Genomic DNA, 21,169 nt, shown 5'->3' with positions numbered 1-21,169 from the left:
AGAATTATGACATCTGTTCTTTGGCTAGAGATTAGTGGAAAGATTTCATGGAGGGGTTATTAGGCTTGTTGCTGATATACATCGTTATGAACTGTTTCTGGTTGTGGTGTTGACTCCCCGCTATAGAGCTTGCAGATTTTCCGTTTTTTCATACTTGCTTGGTTATTGAGGAAGCAGCTGGATTGTTTGTGGGTGTTTGGGCCATGCATAACCCCAAATGTTTGGTTTCTTAGCCCATTGTGGAAATAAAGCTTAATTCAGTTTCCTTCCATCTTGAGCAACAGCTGGAGATCATGCTGGGAGACTGAGCAAAGGGTGGGGACATAACAGTAGTACACTGATATTCATAATACATGACTGTAGGGGGGGAAATAGCTAGTGCCACATGTTCAGCTACTATATCCATCGTTTGCTGTATAACTATTACATCCACTGTTAATTAACACTACTTCTGTCCATTTTAGTGTGTCTATAATGTTTACAGGTGTGTGTCTGTCTGTCTGTTTATGGTTTCACACTGGACATTATTGACCTTCCTGTTATTTGTGTTTCTTGTGGAGGGTCGAATGTCGTATTTCTAGCTTTGTCTGCAACTCTCAACATCTGATTTTTCCCTTTCTGAAGGTCGAGTTCGCACCAGGAGGCAGAGCTCCACTGTCACGAGCCCCACTGTCACGGACAGCCGAGGGCGGAGCAGAGCCAAAGTGGTATCCCAGTCCCAGCGTGAGTATCTGCACAGGGTTCCTACCCCTCTCTAATCCAACAAATCCAACAACAAAATTCTGGAAAAAAACATGAGGCCTCCATGCTCATTCCCAGTCACTCACTCTAAATGACCCCTGTATCGGCCATGCCGCCATGACACGTCTTGTGGAGTATCTGTCTGCTGTGTTTCTAATGTTCCCATCATCCTGATTGGTGTCCTGCAGGTTGTGTTGGTGATCTTTGCCCACTTTTTAGGTCCTTTGCTCAAACCCCAGTTAAAGACTCATGCATGCAGCCACTAACCTGGTTAATTGTTGGGTAAACTCTGAGCCACTGTATAACTGGTAACCCTTTCACCTGTCCTGCGCTCCGCTTTCATTCACTAAGGATCCAGATCGGCTAACCCAACTGGTGGTAAGACCTTAACTTCCGAAACAGAACCATCACCCCATCTGTGCTGTTCTCTGCATGACATCCCGTGCACTCTTGTCCTTGTTCTATTAAAAGCATGGATTACCTCTCTCTCTTCTTGCTCAAAACTGTCTGTTTTAGATTGTCACATGGTCTGTAGTAATCACTGAATTTTTTTTCCTTAATTATGATTTATCTCAGTTGTGTTTTTGGTCCTTGTTAAACTGTTCCGTCTTCACACTGTTTTCCTCCAGCACAGTTAGACCCTGGATCCAAGCCCACTTCTGTTTGTCTTCGTTGACTTGTTCTGTGTCTCTGTTCCATTGAAGCTGAACTCACATCTCCATATGACCCTCATTCTCTCCTTGTGTAGGGTCACATTGAAGCAATGCCTTCATTTGAACCATTGTACATAATGGATAGAAAATCCTGCTTAATTTTAGACTAAGGGTTAGTGGGAAATAACATTTGAGATGTGTTGGTTGGTGAATTCAGCTTTGATAAGAAGTGAAATGGCAGAAAGTTGGTTATTAATGTCTGGGTCTGATGTTTTTTTCTTGTATCCTCTGTTTGTGTGCTGATGTCTGTGTTCCAGCCGGCAGTCGTTCCAGCTCGCCCGGGAAGCTCTTGAGTCAGACTTACGGGAGAGTCCTGCGACACGCTCCCTCAGCAGTGCCGGCTGACAAGCGAACTCGGATTCCACGCAGTCAAGGCTGCAGCCGAGAGACCAGTCCCAACAGGCTTGGCGTAGGTGAGAACCTGGTCAACACGATTCAGTCAAAATAAACATCTTCAAACAAAGAAAAAAAAAGTTTCACCGGATCTAAGATCCTCTTTTTCCTAAGATCCAGCACACATGAACCTGCTACTGGAAGCAGAACAAGAGTATGTCCTCCAATACAATATATTGTTGTACACATACTGTGGTTCGATTATAAACAGCTTCCAACAGTATTATACAGATCTGTTGCTTTTAATTATTCACTAAAACAATCATTTTAAAAGCTGAACACGTTCATTAAAAATTAACCACAGACCTGAAAAAAAAAAAAAAAGGTTTCAACATTGTCTTCCGATAAGGACAAAACGGTGAGGTGCCATAGCAGAGGAGCTGATAAGGGTCTGTATAGAGTTTGAATGAGGTGGTTAAGTTTGAAGCGGGTGGCAGGTTTACACACAGCTTGGGAGAAAAGGTGAATCCACATTGAGCCAAACTGCTGATGAGGTGGTCCAATGCCGTCCTTATCCATCTTACTCAGCGATTCTTCCTCTTTGCATTTTGTTTTTGAGTGACAGGCTTGTTGGCAGGTCTCAGATCAACCGCAGTGGCTTGTCATTAGTGTTATGTCATCATCTCGGTTCATGATTGTGGCTGCTGTAATAGACCAGGTGACAATTCCATGAGTTTTTGGTGTCTTGGTGGGCCACCACAAGTCATCATTCTTATCTTTGCCTCTTTGGGAGGAGGGTCAAGAAATTCAGTCGTGGCAGTCAACCCGTTAGCAGATTTAGCCATTGTGTCACTGTTCTTGGGTTATAATACAGTTTTAATAACCCAGAGACCCCTTTCCTGGTGGTCAGTTTTGAGAACACTGGGATTGAGTGATTCACACTAAAATTCAAAACATTTCAAACCATAAATGCTGTTAGCTATTGAGTCTACAGACCAAGAATAGATGATTTTGTGCATTTTGGTTATGTTTTTGTCATTGGGGTATCCCTCTGAAATAGTTTTTTTGCTGGATGGGACGTCTGCATTTGATGGCTGTGTGAGCCAAGCGCTTCGTCCTGCTGCTTTAATTGTGCTAACCCGTCGTGCGATTTGACGGAGTCTCAAATCCCCCTCTCCCCCCACTCTCCGTCCCAGCCTGGCTGAGCTCTAACACCTAACCTGTGTTCTAACAGCGACACCGCGTGGTAAAGTTCTTCTTCCTGCTGCTTCTCCCTACCGCACGCTAGCCCGGAGCAGCCGTATTCCGCGCCCCAGCATGAGTCAGGGGTGCAGCCGCGACACCAGTCGCGAGAGCAGTCGTGACACCAGTCCCGCTCGGGGCTTCGGCCCACTGGGTGAGTATGGCAAGGCCTGGGCCGCACCTAGGAACTCCCACCCTCCGTGCTGTCACTGGCTCCCGAACGTTCTCCTTGCATGAACTGACTTATCTTTCTCGTTTTTAATGGATGTTCATTAATATGGAATTATTTTGAATTTGAACCTGTCACTTGGGATTACGTCCTAAATAGAACTTGAAATAACATCTCTTGGTAGATCCTGCTCTTGCTGCTGCTGCTGCTCTGTTCTATTGGGATGAGGTGGAGCATCTGTCAGAGATTATTTTTTTTATTGTAATGGGCCATTAAAATTCTTCTTATTGTTTTAATTTGAGTGATTTGAATGATTTGAGTGAAGACCTGAGCGCTTTGGTTTACAAAGCTGCATGCTGCTCACAGGAACAGCGAGTGGAATTTCTGTGTGGCCTTAACCACCCGCTTGGGTTTCATCCCACTTTTCCTGCCCCCCTTCCCGCAGCGTCCCGACGACACTCTCGTTCCACCAGCGCACTGTCCACAACCGACCCTGTGGGCCAGTCAGGTGACCTGCATGCCCCTTCCCCCATAACCGCCTTCATTCCTCATTCATGTTTTCATTCTTAACCACAAGGTGGCAATGTGAAACCCTCAGCACTTTGCGCTGTACTGAGATGACGGGATGATGAAGGGTGTGCTTTAAATCTAAAACGGATCATTTAGAATGAATCATTTCATTGTGGGTTTTTAAAAAAAAAAAAAATCTCTAGCACTGCAAGTGAGGGGGTTTGTGCTTGTTCCTGCTAACGCTTCATGGGTCATATGCAGGGCTTAACATTCATTTAGTTTTGGCTTTGCTATTGTGTGATTTATAAGTTGATTGTTTTGGGTTTTTTTTTTTTAATGGGTTGGTGCTTCTTAATTAAATTTTTCAGTTTGCTCATCGGTATTGTGAAGTATTTTTATTTTGTTTTATATCAAAATCATTTTTGCACTGCATCAAGTCCACTATCCTCCCCGTTGTGTTCTTGGATTGAGTACAGGCAGCAGCCTGATCTTGCTTTTGCTTTGTTTGTTTGTTTGTTTGTTTGTTTATTATTAAGCTGTTTATCTGCTTCTTTTTCAGTTTCAAGTTACATGTTGTCTAACATAAAAAAAAAATACATAGTAGACCTGCAATTAGATTTGAACCCATCCTTATAGTTTCACATTGCCCATTGGAGAAGAGCTATATTTGATTCTTTAACACTCAAGCTGTTCTTCATGCTAAACTACTCTGTGTGACGTCTTGCTCCCTAGATCGGTATGGATTGATCCACCAGGCCCGTATCTCGGCTTCTGTAAATGCCATGCGGGTCCTCAACACTGGCACAGAGGTGGAGGCCGCAGTTGCTGATGCCTTGGTATGAATGCAGCGACATGCATAACACCATAAGAGATTTTTTAGTATGTTTGTGGGAAATAGTTTGTTTGCCAAATTAGATTTTTTTCAGAGCCAAATAAATAACCACTATTTTCATTCATCTTTATTCGTAGGAATAAATGAAAAAGTGCAGTTTCAGCTTTCGCTCGCCACTTTATTACCTACAGTGCTGCGGTATCTTAGCTTGGTCATTAAATTCATGCTGCATAGATGTGCAACATGTACAAGCTATGAACCTCACACACACGTTATTTGCAGCGAAATAACAATTCAAGGGAATGACACGAACTCACTTTCTCTTTGAATAAAAATGTGGTGTAAACAGTGTAGTTTCTCTCTATACCTCAAAACACCATTATATATAATCCCCTTATTTGAAACACACTATTAATGTTTAATTAGTTTTAGCCCCAAAATGTTTGTTTTTTATAAAGTGGCCATTCTCCCTCTTGTATACTGTTTCTGTTTAATCAAATGTAATCGTTGTATACCCTGTATCTGTCTGACCCCCCTGTGAAAAATTGTCTCTGCTCTTCCTTCCTCGATTGTCTGTCAGCTGTTAGGAGACGCCAGGAATAAGGTAGTTGTTCAGTTTACATTTCTCGCTGCATTGTGCCTTCATTCACTAATCAGCAGACACCGTCATGGGCTGCCAGTGTTTTCAGCTTTGACAGCACATCAGAAATTTAGGATCCCCACCCCCCCTTCCCGTTTTAAGTTCATTCACATTCTGTTCATCCCAACATGCACTGCTCTTGAAGTTGTTCTTTTGTTAAAAAAAAAAAAAAAAAACTAAGAACATGGTCTTGTTGCTTTTCTCCATTCTACTGTTTGCCAAGTCAGACCTTTTCTGAACTCGTATGAAAACTGTGAGTCAAAATTGCAAGTGCCCCACAGACTCATCAATAAGATATGTGAATTGCTCAGAACTGAGAGTGGAGACAAATGGACCACTTTCTGCATTGTGGATCAACCGCATGACACGTTGAAGCATACACAGATGTAATTTGTATGAAGATGGGTGCTTCCATGTCCTCGGTCATCTGCTCTTACTAATGGCACAAGCAGGATTTTTGTTTAGTGATTCATTACCTGCTTGTTGATTCTGCTGATTTTGAGTGGCATCTTGGCCTTAAAAAAAAGAGAACTAACCACAACTGGTAGATTATCCTGATCATTTGAACAAAGTGCATGGCTGTGTTATGGGAAAATACTGCATGATAACCTGCTGCTAGGTTGGCTAGGTCTTGTTCTGATACTGTGGTTTTATTATTATTATTAATATCATTTTGGGATGACCTTTAAAATATGCCATTTCCTTGTGTCCTCTGCCTTTGTCACGTAGCGCAAGCCTATGAGACGACGGTACGAGTCCCCTGGTATATACTCGGACGATGACGCTAATAGCGACGCCTCCAGCGCCTGTTCAGAACGCTCATACAGCTCTCGCAATGGCGGCATCCCACATTACCTGCGGCAGACGGAGGATGTGGCCGAAGTGCTAAACCACTGTGCTAGCTCAAACTGGTCAGAAAGGAAGGAGGGGCTGCTGGGCCTGCAGAACCTGCTCAAGAGCCAAAGGATCCTGAGGTGAGCCTGACCTTTGTGTCTCATATAATTTTGAAAGAGCGGACTCATTGTGTAGCGGCCAAATCTAAGTATAAACTTGAAATAAAATGCAGTTACGTTATTTGCACAAAGGGCTTTAAAACTGCACGTGTCTCTGCTTCCTTCCCTGTGTCTGCGGCTGTTTATTTCTCATGCGGTTCACAAAGGACCTTTTCCATAATGTGAAAATATTAAAGAAAGAGTTTTTTTTTTGTGAATAAATTGTTTTACTGGACCATTTCTACTATAATTCCAGCATCACCTTAAATCAGTGTACTAAATCACTTTTTCTGTTGTATGCTAGACTCTCTATAGTGCAACTGATATTTATATTTAGTGTAATCACAAAAAATTACATTACCATACAAATACAATCTGTATCTTATCAGTATTTCAGTTGATTTAAAAACAAGTTTCCTCAAATAGAGATGTGACATGATTTTGTGTAATTGTATTTTTGCAGCCGAGTGGAGCTAAAAAGACTCTGTGAGATCTTCACCAGGATGTTTGCTGATCCTCACAGCAAGGTAAAAAGCCTGCCAGTGCATTCTCACAAAATGGGAATTACCTCTGCAGACACCTGATTCTGTCCGCTGTCAAATGATGTTTATCCCTTGCAAGATTGGATGCAGTCTACCCATAATTTTACAACTTGTCTGTTTTTGACGGTTTTTCAGCAATATTCACTTTTACACTGGTGTCTTTTTTTCCCTTTGTGTGTGTACTAATCGAATGTTTATGTATTTATTTATTTACTTTTTGCATGACCTGCCTTGGTGTGGATATTAACAGAGAGTAAGTGAATTTGAATCTTAAAAAAAAAAAAATGCATTTAATAATACACATTAAGCTACTACTAGACATTTTGGTGATCTACCAATACATTAATCAATGTGGTTTTTACTGTTGTCTCATTGGTTCTGACTCTTTGATTAAGTGGCTTGCTGGCTTTCAGGTCTTTAGCATGTTCCTGGAGACGCTGGTGGACTTCATCACCGTCCACAGGGATGACCTCCAGGACTGGCTGTTTGTCCTGCTCACACAGTTGTTAAAGAAGATGGGCGCTGACTTGTTAGGCTCAGTTCAGGCTAAAGTCCAAAAAGCACTGGATGTAACTAGGTCAGTGCGTCAATTTCGATCAGTAAAATTCATATTCATTCATTTTTTTCATCTAACCCTACGTTAATACAGATTTCCATTTGATTTGTCTCCTCTGGCATGGTACTTTTTCCCCCACAGGGAGTCTTTTCCATTTGACCAGCAGTTTAACATTCTGATGAGGTTCATAGTTGATCAAACACAGACTCCAAATCTAAAGGTATGTTTAATCATTTGCGCTAAATTCACACTTTAGTGCAAAGTTGTCCATTGCATTTAATTTTTTATTCTTACAGGTGAAAGTGGCCATCCTGAAGTACATCGAGTCGTTGGCACGGCAGATGGATCCTGCGGACTTTGTGAATTCCAGCGAGACTAGATTGGCTGTGTCACGCATCATCACCTGGACCACAGAACCTAAGAGCTCTGACGTGAGAAAGGTGAGCCTGTGGAAGAACATAGCAACATTATGCTGATGGGATCCTGGCTTATCCACATCAACCCCAAAAGTGACAGGAAGAGCAATCATCTCTTGGCCTCAATCAGCAATCTAACAATAGGAAAGATGTCTTGACTTGCCATCTTCACTTTATTTAGAATTATTACACACATCAGATTTGTTGTCAAATTTTGCTGTTGCTGCAGCAGATTTACGCAATTTGCCCTGAGTTTTTTTTTTTTTTTTTGATTTAAGCATTTATTTTTGATTCCGTCTTGGCCAGGGTGGAATTGAAGTTCTGTCGCAGCTCTTCAAAGAGACTTCTTTATCATGAGATCTCTTTGTTCCATGCGTTTCCTTCACAAATAATATGAATTCCCCCTTCACCCCCATCCTTTTGGCCCAGACCCTTCATAACTGGGTGAGCGAGGAGTTGTCAGGCAGGCCCAGCACTACAGCCCTGCTGCCTGGCGAGGGTAACCTGGAGGAGAGGTGCAAGCAGGTAGTGCCCAGCCTGTACCACCACTTCCATCACCTCTCTGCACGTTTCGGCAACATCTAACCACCCTCAGACCATGAACCCTCCTGAGTGACCTCTCTTTTCACGTCACTTTTGCTCTAATCTGCCTTTTTGCCTCACAGAGTGATGTCCAAACAACAAGAGAGTTTTATTAACATTGCAGATTGTGCTCTTTGATTTGTTTCAGGAAGGGTCACCGTGAACTTGTGTGTTTTTGTAATTTCCATCATTGGACTTTAGCGAAATAAGACACATTGTTCAGGTTCAAATGCTTTCTGGCAACATCTCTACAAAATAACGATTATAATATTTAAACACTGCATTTCTTTTTTTTCTCTTGACTAACACGTTTTATCCTTTTTTATAACAGCTGCTGAAACTTGCATGCAAAATTATAATAGAATAAATGGGCTGTTGCTTCCAGGAGGTAACAGAGAATATCTCATCATGCTACAGTGTGGTACTATTGTTGCAGGATTTTTATATATATTTGATATATTTAAACTATTTCATATGTTATATTTTACCTTTTTGATGGGCAAAATGTGCAGTAACCAATATTTATTTGGTGTGATTTTAGTTTTCCATACTGTTGTGTTGCACTGGCATAAAAATTGCACCCAGTGGAGCAGCTCTCCTTTCTGTGCTTCTAAAATTTTTATAGTCGATAAAAAAAAACAAAAAAAAAACCAGTGGGTTTTACCACACAGAACACAACAGTATCTTTTTCTGTGTCTGCACTGCATCAATAAATAACCCCCCCACTACGAGTGAAATTTAGCAGCTGTGATTTCATATGACACCAAGCAGCATGACTTTCTTTTCTTCTTTTTTTTTTATGATTTCTTTGTTGCACAAAAAAATATGGTGGCCCTTTTATTCTCTAACACACGATCTTCCTTTGCAATAGGCTGCCCAAGTAGTCCTGATCTCCCTGTTTGAGCTCAACACACCAGAATTTACTATGCTGTTGGGCGCACTGCCCAAAACATTCCAGGATGGAGCCACCAAGCTTCTGCACAACCACCTGAAGAACTCTAGCAGCACCAGTGTGGTAAGTGGCATGCGATTGAGTGCTTCAAATATTTTTTAAATCAGTAAATAGAAGACTAGAAGACTAAATGAATAGAAGCTTGCAGAGGCTCATTGGTCTCTCAGTATCATATGTGGATGCATCTGTAGATTGAGCTGCTGTGACCGTGGGAAGCATATTGCAGTTGGTATAATGCAAGACCTGTTAAAATCTGTCTGTACATCTCTACTCCAGGGTTCTCCAAGCAACACCATGGGACGCGTTCCATCCAGACACCCTTCCAGCCGCACCAGTCCACTCACATCCCCAACGAACTGCTCTCATGGCGGGCTTTCTCCCAGGTAGAGTATCCTCTGACATTTTGATTCTTTTCACATCACATGCCTGCTCCAACATCAGGCCTGGTGGTCAGCAAGTAGTCTGCTTTCGTGCTTGTGTAAGTGTTTTGATGTTCTAACTCTTCAGTAATTTTGTAGAATTGTGAGAAGGTTTTCATCAGAACCTTCATACAGAAACCCAGAAAATAAACACAGTTCTAAATTACCACAATTCTAAATTAAAAATGTTCAGTTCTTTTAGTAAGACCTGATAAATTGTTCAGAATTGACCAGACAAATTGGATTGTGTGTGGTTTTTATTAATGGGTTTCTGGTCCATCACCTCTTATTAACTCATGCTGCTAACTTCAGCACTCAGACTGTAGTCTGTTTTTGTCTTTTCTTCTTCTCCCTGCTCTGCCACTCTTCCTCTCTTCTCTTCTTCCTCGTGATTTGTGGCCCCTTCGATCTTCTCTGTGCCCGGTTCTCTCTCCCTTGTGTGTGCGCCCTTTCCTCTCCGTCACCCTGGGGGGGTCTCTCAGTCGGCTGTGGGGCTGGAGTGTCGACGGGCTCTCAAAGCATCCCCCTCCCCCTCCTCCACCTCCTCCTCCCCACTCCATCCCCGCCGCCCCCTCCCTCAGGGCGCTCCGCTGCGCATACTCACCCAGGTAAATGTGCCCGCTGCCCTCCCTCCATGGGTAAGAGGCTGGGGGAAGGACCGGCGGCAGTTGCTAAAACGCATCTCTGGGCATTCTGGAATGAGAATTGTTTTATTTCCTTTGAACTCAAGGGTTTTGTTTTCCCTTGTTCCCAAAAATGTTCAGAATCAGGAGACTTTCTGGAAAAAATATATGTTGATATGTATAAACTTTTCTAAAGCTTTTCTTTAATTTTGCACAGATGTTTGCCTTCCATGGTATACCAGAAGTAATGCTGCAAAATGCAGTTATGTCTACAAGCACTTTTTGTGCTGGTTCCACTGGTGTACCTAATGTTTTTTTTTTTTCCCCATTAAGGCTCACCACCACAAAATGCAGGCGACCCCATTTTTCCATAACACTATTAGCACCACAGTAATTGGGTTTACTTTTTTTGCCATTTCTCATGCATTTCACCACCATTAATGTTGCTTTTCATACAGGGAATTCTGTAATTCTGTAACTAGAGGAATAAATATTAAGACAATAAAAAGTAAAAAAAAAAAAAACAGTAGTAATATTCGAGATGGAATAACTAAATATTTGAGACTATAAATAATTATTTATATTATGACTATAGAACTAATATGTACAAAGTAACAAATAACTATAGCAGATTCAATCACCTACCAATGAGTAATAAAAAGCGATGAGTAATACTGCACAATCCAGTAAGGACCTAATGGTTGAAAAAGAACCAGGAAGAGTTGGAAGGCCAAAAGTTTTGAGAGTGACTCAAATACTGGTTTTAATAAAGATGGCTGCTTCAGTGTTTTTACATCTTTTGTCAGTTGTTTATGTGGTGTAAATCATAATTACAAGCATTTGTATAAGGTTCAAAGGAATTTATTGACTATTACATCAGGCTTTTGCAAATTTAAGTAGCTGTGCAATTCACCCCAGCATGCTGTCAATCAACTGGGCCAAATCCTGACTGATGGCAAACCATTCCTTCATAATCAACAGGACTGATGGTGGCCCTCACCTTTTTGTCTCCAGACAATCGTTTTTCCAGATGCCCCAAACAATCAAAAAGGGGCTTCATCAGAGAAAAAGATTTTACCCCAGTCCTCAGCAGTCCAATCCCTGTACTTTTTGCAGAATATCAGTCTGTCCTTGATGTTTTTCTTGGAGAGAAGCAGCACCTTTAGGAGACTGTCCTGGCACTTGCTGGACTATCTTGGGTACCCTGAAGACTTCTTCAGAACAATTTAACTTCTCTCCTTGAAGTTTTTGCTGATAAGATAAATGGTTGATTGTACTTAAATCTTAGTAGCAGCAATATCCTTGCCTGTGAAGCCCTTTTTATGCAACACTATGATAACTGCATGTGTTCCCTTGCAGGTAATCATGGTTAACAGAGGAAGAACAATGATTTCAAGCATCACTTTTAAAGCATCCAGTCTGCTATTCTAACTCAATCTGGGTTCTCTTCTTTCTTGGTGTTGTGACAGCCAGAATAAAAATAAATAAATAAATAAATAAATATTAAACCAGGGACTGAAGTTTAAATTTACACACCTGTATCTGGCCCATTTGAAGCCTTTTTGGCATGACTCCTCATGTGTGCACCATGATAGAATGATCTCCAGCCTTCTGCTCATCAGAATTCTCACTTGTCAATTAGAAGATCACTGAAATGATTTCAGCAGGTCCTTTTTGTGGAGGGCTGAAATGCAGTGGAAATCTTTTTGGGATTAAGTTCATGTTCATGGCGAAGAGGGACTTTCATCTTATAACTCTTCATAACATTCCAAGGATTGTGGTTTTTGGTTCTGCATTTAGGGTCATTGACTTTTTTTTTTTTGCTGTGTGTGCTCTAATTGCCCATCCAGGAGGTGTGCATTCCCACTGTTACCATGTAGATCATTTTATTTCTGTTACCATTCCCACCGTCCCCATTTCTGCTGTAAAATGTTAGGTGTACCAGTGAGACCAATAGAAAAGGTACCCTGGCAATCAGAGTTCAAAGCCAAATGTAAAGTTTATCTCTTGCCAATACTCTCTGCCAATGGATTTTCTTCCTCATGCCTGGTGGAGCTGATGCTTTTTGTTTTCTTTCTTAACATTTAGTATCTTTAGAAATGGACTCATGGCAGAATGCTTCTAACTGTCAACTCTCTTATGTGTTTTGTGGATTTTTCTGAATTGTCTTGTGTATAAATTGACCCTTTTCTTTGCTTTTGTGCTCTGGTTGGCAGCATGATGGAGTATGATTCAGTTACCATGAACTCTGATGAGATCTACAGCTCGCTACGAGGTGTCACTGAGGCCATCCAGAGCTTCAGCTGCCGAAGCCAGGAGGACCTCAATGAGCCAGTCAGACGTGATGGCAAAAAAGATGATCCAGTGAGTCTTATTTAAGGGGGTGTTGCTGTTATACATAATTATTGGACAGTAGCATCAGTATCAGCAGTCATTTGTTTAAAAAAAATAAAATAAAAAAACTGGATATCCCTACATTGTTTATACCAACATTTACTCGATCACTTAACATCTCTACCCTTCTGGTATCCATTCCATGGGCCCTATTTTTAGACTGGCATAAAGAGCTGCGCAACACTTTAAATCAGGGTTGTCAAACTTGCGGCCCACAGGCCACATCCCAAGATATCACTTTATATTGATCTATTATTATGGCTCGGAGACTGCAGCACTGATAACACACAAACTACAGATCCCATAATGCAGTGCGCACTTTGGTGTCAAACTGAGCGACCTCTGCACTTAGTTTGCACAGTGCTTTGGTGACTGAAGCACGAAAAAAGAATTTTGAGCTGCTTCACAACCCATTTGCTGTCGACATGGAAACTGGTCCTGTACAGCTTCAGCTTCAGTGTGCATTATGGGATCTGTAGTTTGTGCATTATCAGCGCTTTATATCGATGGGCCATAATAACAGATCTATATAAAGTGATAACGCGGGATGTGGCCAGTGTGCTGCAAGTTTGACCCATGTGCTTTAAATAGATGAAGCAAGAAAGAAGCACTGGGAAGTTGTTTTTTCTGAATGAAGAGAAAATGCCCTAACTGCCCTTTTGTTAGTTTTCACGTTGACTGAAATAATTACACACTATCTTTAATTGTTTTATGAACAGTGTAAAATGGGAGGAGTCTGATGATTGACAGCTTTCAGACACGTACATCCTCAATTTAGATGACTTAAGACCAAGGCCATCAATAAGTCCTTGCGCTTATTGATATTCACATTATTTTAGGCTGATTTTGGCCTAATACTACTGAACAAGCCCAACACTTTGTACATAGCTCTGCACGTAGTGCTAGTACAAAAACTGTTCCATATAGATGCATTAATAGCATTATTAATAGCATTAATAGTACCTTCTCTAACTGTTTGCTTAGGTAGCAAGGGAGGGTGTGGCAGCATCTCCAGGCTCGGATGCACGGCTCGGCCTGGACGTGGTGGAAGGTGGGCGCACAGCTCTGGATAACAAGACATCTCTGCTGAACACACCATCGCCACGTCCTTTCTCTGGGCCTCGTGCACGTGACTACCCGCCCTACAACTACGGTGACACAATCAGCGCCTACGACAAGAGCGCCCTCAAGGAGGCAGTGTTTGACGACGACGTGGAGCAGTTCCGTGACTGTGAGTCTGACTTCTGACCTGGGCACCCGCCACCTGCACAGTCACCCTCATCTCCCACCTCATAGTGCTCTGTCATGCTGTGAATTTATGTAGAAACAAGTCATCAATGTTCATTTGTGCTTTATTGAGGTCCTACATAGGCTAGATATGTCACATCAGTCACATTAGTGACTCTTGTTATATTTACACTCACGTCTGATTATTATGTTGTCGATCAAGTCGACAACATTTTTAGGACCTATATGTCTACAGAGCAAGGTTCCTCATGTTCAAATTTCTAATTGTAGATACTACTATACTATTGAGTAGAAACAATAGGTGAGATTGTTAGAAGATACGTCAACCCTGCTGTGTCCCGTCCTTTCCCTCCACCTCCAGGCCGCCGGCAGGACTTTGGTGAAAACAAGATGGTGCTGCCCAAGGGCTTTGCTCCTGGTAATACAATACTATTTAGAGTAGAGCTGCTTGCTTTTATTTTGCTAATTTGGGGCGATTGGTTCTTTATTTTTATCTCCCTTAATGAGACCTCTCCACGCCATTCTTTGCCATGTCTTTCATCTTGTTTTCCACCATTTCAGACTTTTGAGAACTAACTACTTTTTTTAATATGGATTTAATTAAACTCTGCTTTTTGGATAACTGCAGCATGTTTGGCGAGAGCGTAGACCACATTAGTATTTTAATGTCACATGATCAGCATGCTTTTTACGGTCTTCAATTTTTACATCGGTATACTCTAATAAACTTTAAATTCACTGTAAACATCACTGCATGTTGCCTTCAACTAATACCAGCACTGAATGAAATGACTTATGTCATTCCCTTAAATATTTTAAGTTGGCCTGGACCACTCAGACCTGGTGGCAGAGCTGTTGAAGGAGCTGTCCAATCACAACGAGCGAGTGGAGGAGCGCAAGGGGGCCCTGGTGGAGCTGCTAAAGATCACCCGCGAGGACAGCCTGGCCGTGTGGGACGAGCACTTTAAAACCATCCTTCTGCTGTTGCTGGAGACGCTCGGGGACAAAGATGTTCGTATGCCCCCACTGAACACATGCATTACTGCATTAAAATATATAAAATATATATTTTTAAGAAATGCCTACTTTCACCATCAGAGCAGTGTTATGAGGCTGTTCTCCATACCTTTGCAGCACACAATTAGGGCTCTGGCTCTCCGGGTGCTGAAGGAAATCCTGCGAAACCAGCCAGCTCGCTTCAAAAACTATGCAGAGCTCACAATCATGAAGACACTGGAGGCCCACAAAGACTCACACAAGGAGGTGGTTTTATGTAAATTTTTTGCCATAAGCCTCTTTTGGACCGGGTAGTTGACTGTTTTAGGAACTTTAGGACAACAAAGGGAAAACGATCACAGTGCATGTATGTAAAGTGTATCTTGTGCATTTCACCAATCCTATGAAGATTTATGAGAACGGTGGTGGGTTTGAGGCAAGAGCCTGATCTCTCATTTCTGTTCCTTCTGTTTCGGTTTTAGGTGGTGCGAGCTGCAGAAGAGTCTGCCGCCACGTTGGCTGGCTCCATCCACCCTGAGCAGTGCATCAAGGTGCTGTGTCCCATCGTACAGACGGCAGACTACCCCATTAACTTGGCCGCCATCAAGATGCAGTCCAAGGTTATTGAGCGCATCTCCAAGGAGTCCCTGCACCAGCTGCTGCCGGATATAATCCCTGGCCTACTGCAGGTGGGTGGTTTTTATAATAGTCACATTGACTACCAACCTTTATGCTGATTTTTTTTCAATTATTCTTTAGACAGGGAAGTTCAAATATATGTCACCTGACCCAGTGACTGGGTCATAAAACGCATTAGTAAACAGCATAGTTTACTGTACATGTTCAGTAAGAGATTAACTCAGAGATTGAGAGTTTGCCAGGTTTATGGCGTCTGGAAAATGAATTTTTTTAGGATTGATCTGAAGCGTCTGCTTGATGGGAGGAGCTTAAACAAGTTATGGATAAATGATGACCTTCTTACGTTTTGCTGTCAAACAATAGCTGCTCTATAAATTGATCCTACAACAAAATTGACACATTTCCAATGTGAAAAATGTCATAATTGAATTTAGCAAATACCATTTTGTGGACACTGGTTTTGGAAAATAGTGACACACACACACACACACACACACACAAACACACACACACACACACACACACACACCTGTGGTGGCTGAACTCCTGCTTTTAATGCTGGTGACAGCATCTGCTGTACAGAAAAGTTGGAAATGGGCCAGCCTGGCACAGGAACAGCACTGGTATCACTAATGTGTGTACCAGGAGAGTGAGGAATGGGAGCATTATGCCTCATTTGTACTAGGGCATGTTTGAGTTCTTTTGAACTTTGATTTATTCTTCACAGCCAAACCACTCATAAATTTGTGTGTGTAAAACCTGGCAACTATCCTCTGACAAACCCATCTTTGTGCAGGGCTATGACAACACTGAGAGCAGCGTCCGCAAAGCCAGTGTCTTCTGTCTGGTGGCCATCTACTCTGTGATTGGTGAAGAACTCAAACCCCACCTGTCCCAGCTTACGGGTAGCAAGGTACAGTCATGTGCTTCTGCGTCATTCCATCCCCATCTTTTGCCCACCCCACCCCCTTCTGCTTTTCACCAGTTTACGTGTCAGGAGCAATGTTTTTATACCAGTACACACACAAGCACACCTACACACTTGATGGTCCTCTGGGTCATACTGTCAGAGACACTTTTTAGGACACAAACACATATTCAAGTGGTTGTGTAACTATAGTATCACAAACTTTTATATTATTATAGATACATAATAAACAAAAAAAATTGTTATGAAACGTATTCCCAGCATGAATTAATTTCCTAATAATACCTCTGAGCTATTGCATCATGCAATATTTATTATATTTATCATATCTCCATAGTTATCTGTTTTGGACTGTGTGTTAATAAGTGTCAGCAGCAGTGATACGGCGTGGTATTTAAAGGTGCAGATTATGCTGCCTTGGCCTGATACCAGGCATGACCTTTTGAAGAGTGTGTAGGTTGATACTGATCCTCCACCTCTGAGGTACTGTATCTCTGAGCCTTGCTGTAGTGTGTGTTTTGCCTGCAGATACAGATGTTCCAGTTTATCCTTTTAATTTTTCCTGCTCAAACATTCTCAGTTGTGCTTCAAAATATTGAATTGAATCAATGAAGGATTTCATTTTAAAACCATGCTTTGCAAAAGGAACACAAAATTTCAAAATCAATGCATCCACCAGGGGAGTGGTACTAGATCTGCAATTGTTGAGTGTTGACAGGTATTTACTTTGTATAATTAAAACTGTATACACTGCTCCTCAAAAATATAAAGGGAACACTGTAACTCAATCACACTTATGTAGAATTAAACTGTCCACTTAAGAAGCAACACTGTCAAGCAATTTCATATGCTGTTGTACAAATGGAATAGACAACAGGGGGAAATTAAAGGCAAATTAGCATGACGTCCCCAATAAAGGCGTGGTTCTGCAGGTGGTGACCACAGACCACTTCTCAGTTCCTATGCTTTCTGGCTGATGTTTTGGTCACTTTTGAATGCTGGCGGTGCTGTCACTCCAGTGGTAGCATGAGACTGAGTCTACAACCCACACAAGTGGCTCAGGTAGTGCAGCTCATCATCAATGTGGCCTGTGGCAAGAAGGTTTGCTGTGTCTGTCAGCGTAATGTCCAGAGCATGGAGGCGCTACCAGGAGACAGGAGGAGTCGGTAGAAAGGCAACAAGCCAGCAGCTGGAACGCAACCTCTGCCTTTGTGCAAGGAGGAACAGGAGGAGCACTGCCAGAGCACATCTGGAACATCATGTCTTGCTTCATCCACCAACGCCACGTTGCACCACAGAGTGTCCAAGAGTTGGCGGATGCTTTAGTCCAGGTCTGGGAGGAAATCCAAAATGACCAACTCCGGACCTCCATGGGTGTAATTTTTTTTGTCAGTACATTCAACTATGTAAAAAACAAAGTATTTAATATGAATATTTTATTAAATCAGATCTAAGATGGCTTCATTTTGTTTTCTCTTTATAATTTTTTTTGAACAGTGTTTATCAGCACAATAGATTTGACTAATTTTATAGGAGATATATATTAACTCCATTATTATAATAAGTGTTGAATGTTAAGCCAGAATGATGTGTTGGTGCACAATCATACTGTCTCTCTCTATACTCACTGTTGCCAATGCAGGATTTTATGTTTTGCATTCTGGTAAATTTCTGGACTATTTGTGGACAATATCGCGGACGCCCTGTATCAGTATGTTTTGCTAAATTGTAACGGGTCTTTGTGTTTCACTTCACAGATGAAGCTGCTAAATCTGTACATCAAGAGGGCTCAGACCACCAACAGTAACAGCAGCAGTTCGTCCGACGTGTCATCCCACAGCTAGCCGCGGACAGGGCCCTCCCAGCCCCACCCTGCTGCACTGTGGGCTCGGGAGGACATGGTGCCTCTTCTGTACCTCTCCATTCTGCCTGTCAACACATTCACAGAGCTGGACACTTCCAGGGGACCCATTGCTCATCCTTTCAGCTTTCCGTATCCGCTTTTGCGCTGCTCCACACTTCGCTGGAACTCTGAATGTAAAGGTTTAGCTCATGAGAATGAATGGCCCTGGTTTGTCCTCGGCTCCACAGTTCGTGCCCTGCTGTGCTGTCGGTTCTGTAAATAATTCTGCGAACTTTTTGAGTTTGCTAAAGTAATTTGGATTAGAAGGAAGGATTGTGGCATGTTTGATTTTGCCCTGTAAACCTTTTTTTTTTTTTTTTTTATTGAGGGGGGGGTATTGATAATCTTGTGACAGTTAAAAGCTTTCATTTGAGTTTTGGCAGGGGGGGTAGATCATTTGGCTGGCCCAGTGATTCATAGAACCTGATTCAGTACCACGCCACAGCTACCAAAAATTGTAGGGTTAAAAATTATGATCTTTTCTGCAGGTAAAGTTCTTTATTTGAATGAACACTGTACACATTGCAAAGCCTAGATGTCTTGTGGGGGGAGGAAAAAATATTTTATTTAATGTAATATTTTTCTCCAGCCATTTTGAAGGCTTACTGAAAGCCACCTGAGAAGTTTTATTTCTGATGTGTAACTTGATTCAGACCTTTTTTTTTTTTGTTGTTGTTCTAAATGTGAATTATGACTTGGTGGCTCTTTTCCTTTTTTTGGACACAAAAATACTGAATGTAATTGCGTTGCATTTTAATCCTACTGTATTACAGAAGAAAGACCTCTTTGTTATTTAGGAAAAGTGACAATCCACATTGATGGCAGATTTGTTCCGGGCTACAGAAGCCCAGCAGATAATAAGTCACTCCTTCAAGTAATATATTTGTCTTTAGGACAGTCTGGAGGTTGGAGGTGAAGGTTGTCACAGTGTGGGGTGGAGTACACTGTAAGGGCACTTCCCAGCCTTATGACCAGTTTTTACATAATGTTTGACCACTGCGACTGTTAAGGGGATGAGTTAAAAAAAATTCACTCCCATCCCCAAGAGGATTCCACTTTTTTTTTTTTTTTGAGACATTTTAAACTCCAGCTTTTGCAACGGAACAGGCCTGGCAGCCCAGTGTTTTCTGTATGAATGCATAACGAGCCAATCTCTGCAACCTGTCACCGACGGGAACAAAAAAAGTAATAAAGGTTTGACGTCTCACTCCTTTGCACGTTAGCAAATAGCCTGCATGTTTGGGCCACTTGACCACTTTGTGCTAATACAACTGTTGAGTTTCTCTCTCCTCTTCAGCAGTATGGGCAGCCTGTATATACAGTATTATTATTATTATTAATATTATGATGACAAGGAGTGAGTGAAGGATGTGCGTATTCTGTGATTTGACCAAAACTGCACGGACAGACTCGGGTGGCCGAGATGGAAGTCCAGCCAGCTGTTCAAAGCATTTTAGTTATCATGTAGTGCTACATATTTAGGTATGTGGCTTTAAAAGGTTGTGTGTGTGTGTGTGTGTGTGTGTGTGTGTGTGTGCCTTTTTAATATCTGGCTCCTCTCCCCTTCTTGCAATACACTGTTACCTGATTTTGCTAATCATTTAAATTTGATTGAAAGGGGACATCTTCCATTTGTTGAGTCCAGTCCACTTTAAAGGAAGGGGGGAGGCAGCGATTTTGGTTCAGTCTGCTGACATATTGTTGGCCATGAGAGTGGTATTTTTTTTTTTTTTTTGGACCATGTAACATTCATATCTGTATTTATGTTATTTTCTGTTGTCATGACAACTGTACATATTTTTGTTAACATCCACCTGTGCTAGATTTGCAACAAGACACATTTGTTTGCTTTAGAAATTAAACGAAACAAACTTGACCGCATATATTTCTTTTCTTTCCCGCCGGTCTTGCTTTGCATGGACTCCATGTAAATAAAGAATAAAAGTACAGGCCGGGGTGTAACTGGGTGTAACGGGTTATAGGCTGGGGTATAACTGTGTACAGGCCGGGGTATAACTGGGTGTAATGGGTTATAGGCTGGGGTGTAACTGGGTGTAACGGGTTATAGGCTGGGGTATAACTGTGTACAGGCCGGGGTATAACTGGGTGTAATGGGTTATAGGCTGGGGTGTAACTGGGTGTAATGGGTTATAGGCTGGGGTATAACTGTGTACAGGCCGGGGTATAACTGGGTGTAATGGGTTATAGGCTGGGGTGTAACTGGGTGTAATGGGTTATAGGCTGGGGTATAACTGGGTGTAATGGGTTATAGGCTGGGGTGTAACTGGGTGTAATGGGTTATAGGCTGGGGTGTAACTGGGTGTAATGGGTTATAGGCTGGGGTATAACTGGGTGTAATGGGTTATAGGCTGGGGTGTAACTGGGTGTAACGGGTTATAGGCTGGGGTATAACTGGGTGTAACGGGTTATAGGCTGGGGTATAACTGGGTGTAACGGGTTATAGGCTGGGGTATAACTGGGTACAGGCCGGGGTATAACTGGGTGTAATGGGTTATAGGCTGGGGTATAACTGGGTACAGGCCGGGGTGTAACTGGGTGTGTAATTGGCTGTGTAGCAGGGTACAATACAGGATCAGTGGTGGCCTAGCGGTTAAGGAAGTAATCAGAAGGTTGCCGGTTCGAAACGTGATCCGCCATGGTGTCACTGAGCAAACCACCGTCCCCACACGCTGCTCCCCGGGCGCCTGTCATGGCTGCCCACTGCTCACCAAGGGTGATGGTTAAAAGCAGAGGACAGGTTTTGTTGTCACCGCGTGCTGTGCTGCAGTATTTCACAAT

The 21,169-nt window shown here is 42.2% G+C and overlaps 1 protein-coding gene across 23 annotated transcripts in view; it reads left to right on the top strand.

The window, feature by feature from the left end:
• clasp1a (cytoplasmic linker associated protein 1a) overlaps positions 1-20,246 on the top strand; it is a 59,214-nt gene extending 38,968 nt beyond the window's left edge. For 3 of the 23 annotated variants that reach the window (XM_028990375.1, XM_028990374.1, XM_028990397.1), the window contains 25 exons: positions 625-723; positions 1,093-1,119; positions 1,712-1,867; positions 3,076-3,183; positions 3,644-3,706; positions 4,441-4,544; positions 5,121-5,144; positions 5,910-6,154; positions 6,636-6,699; positions 6,965-6,967; positions 7,128-7,291; positions 7,412-7,490; positions 7,567-7,710; positions 8,116-8,211; positions 9,140-9,283; positions 9,497-9,603; positions 10,122-10,247; positions 12,479-12,626; positions 13,641-13,887; positions 14,266-14,322; positions 14,725-14,915; positions 15,039-15,167; positions 15,383-15,589; positions 16,336-16,452; positions 18,225-20,246. In XM_028990375.1, coding sequence (XP_028846208.1) covers positions 625-723; positions 1,093-1,119; positions 1,712-1,867; positions 3,076-3,183; positions 3,644-3,706; positions 4,441-4,544; positions 5,121-5,144; positions 5,910-6,154; positions 6,636-6,699; positions 6,965-6,967; positions 7,128-7,291; positions 7,412-7,490; positions 7,567-7,710; positions 8,116-8,211; positions 9,140-9,283; positions 9,497-9,603; positions 10,122-10,247; positions 12,479-12,626; positions 13,641-13,887; positions 14,266-14,322; positions 14,725-14,915; positions 15,039-15,167; positions 15,383-15,589; positions 16,336-16,452; positions 18,225-18,311 — 2,936 coding nt within the window. In that variant the 3' untranslated portion in view covers positions 18,312-20,246. The remainder of the gene's footprint in view (positions 1-624; positions 724-1,092; positions 1,120-1,711; positions 1,868-3,075; positions 3,184-3,643; positions 3,707-4,440; positions 4,545-5,120; positions 5,145-5,909; positions 6,155-6,635; positions 6,700-6,964; positions 6,968-7,127; positions 7,292-7,411; positions 7,491-7,566; positions 7,711-8,115; positions 8,212-9,139; positions 9,284-9,496; positions 9,604-10,121; positions 10,248-12,478; positions 12,627-13,640; positions 13,888-14,265; positions 14,323-14,724; positions 14,916-15,038; positions 15,168-15,382; positions 15,590-16,335; positions 16,453-18,224) is intronic. The other 20 variants (XM_028990378.1, XM_028990377.1, XM_028990396.1 and 17 more) reach the window with 18 other exon arrangements.
• The last annotated feature ends 923 nt before the right edge of the window (positions 20,247-21,169 follow it).

This window comes from Denticeps clupeoides, chromosome 9 (genome assembly GCF_900700375.1).
Source record: "Denticeps clupeoides chromosome 9, fDenClu1.1, whole genome shotgun sequence".
NCBI classification, from domain to species: Eukaryota; Metazoa; Chordata; class Actinopteri; order Clupeiformes; family Denticipitidae; genus Denticeps; species Denticeps clupeoides.
This window is presented reverse-complemented; position numbering and strand designations above follow the sequence as displayed.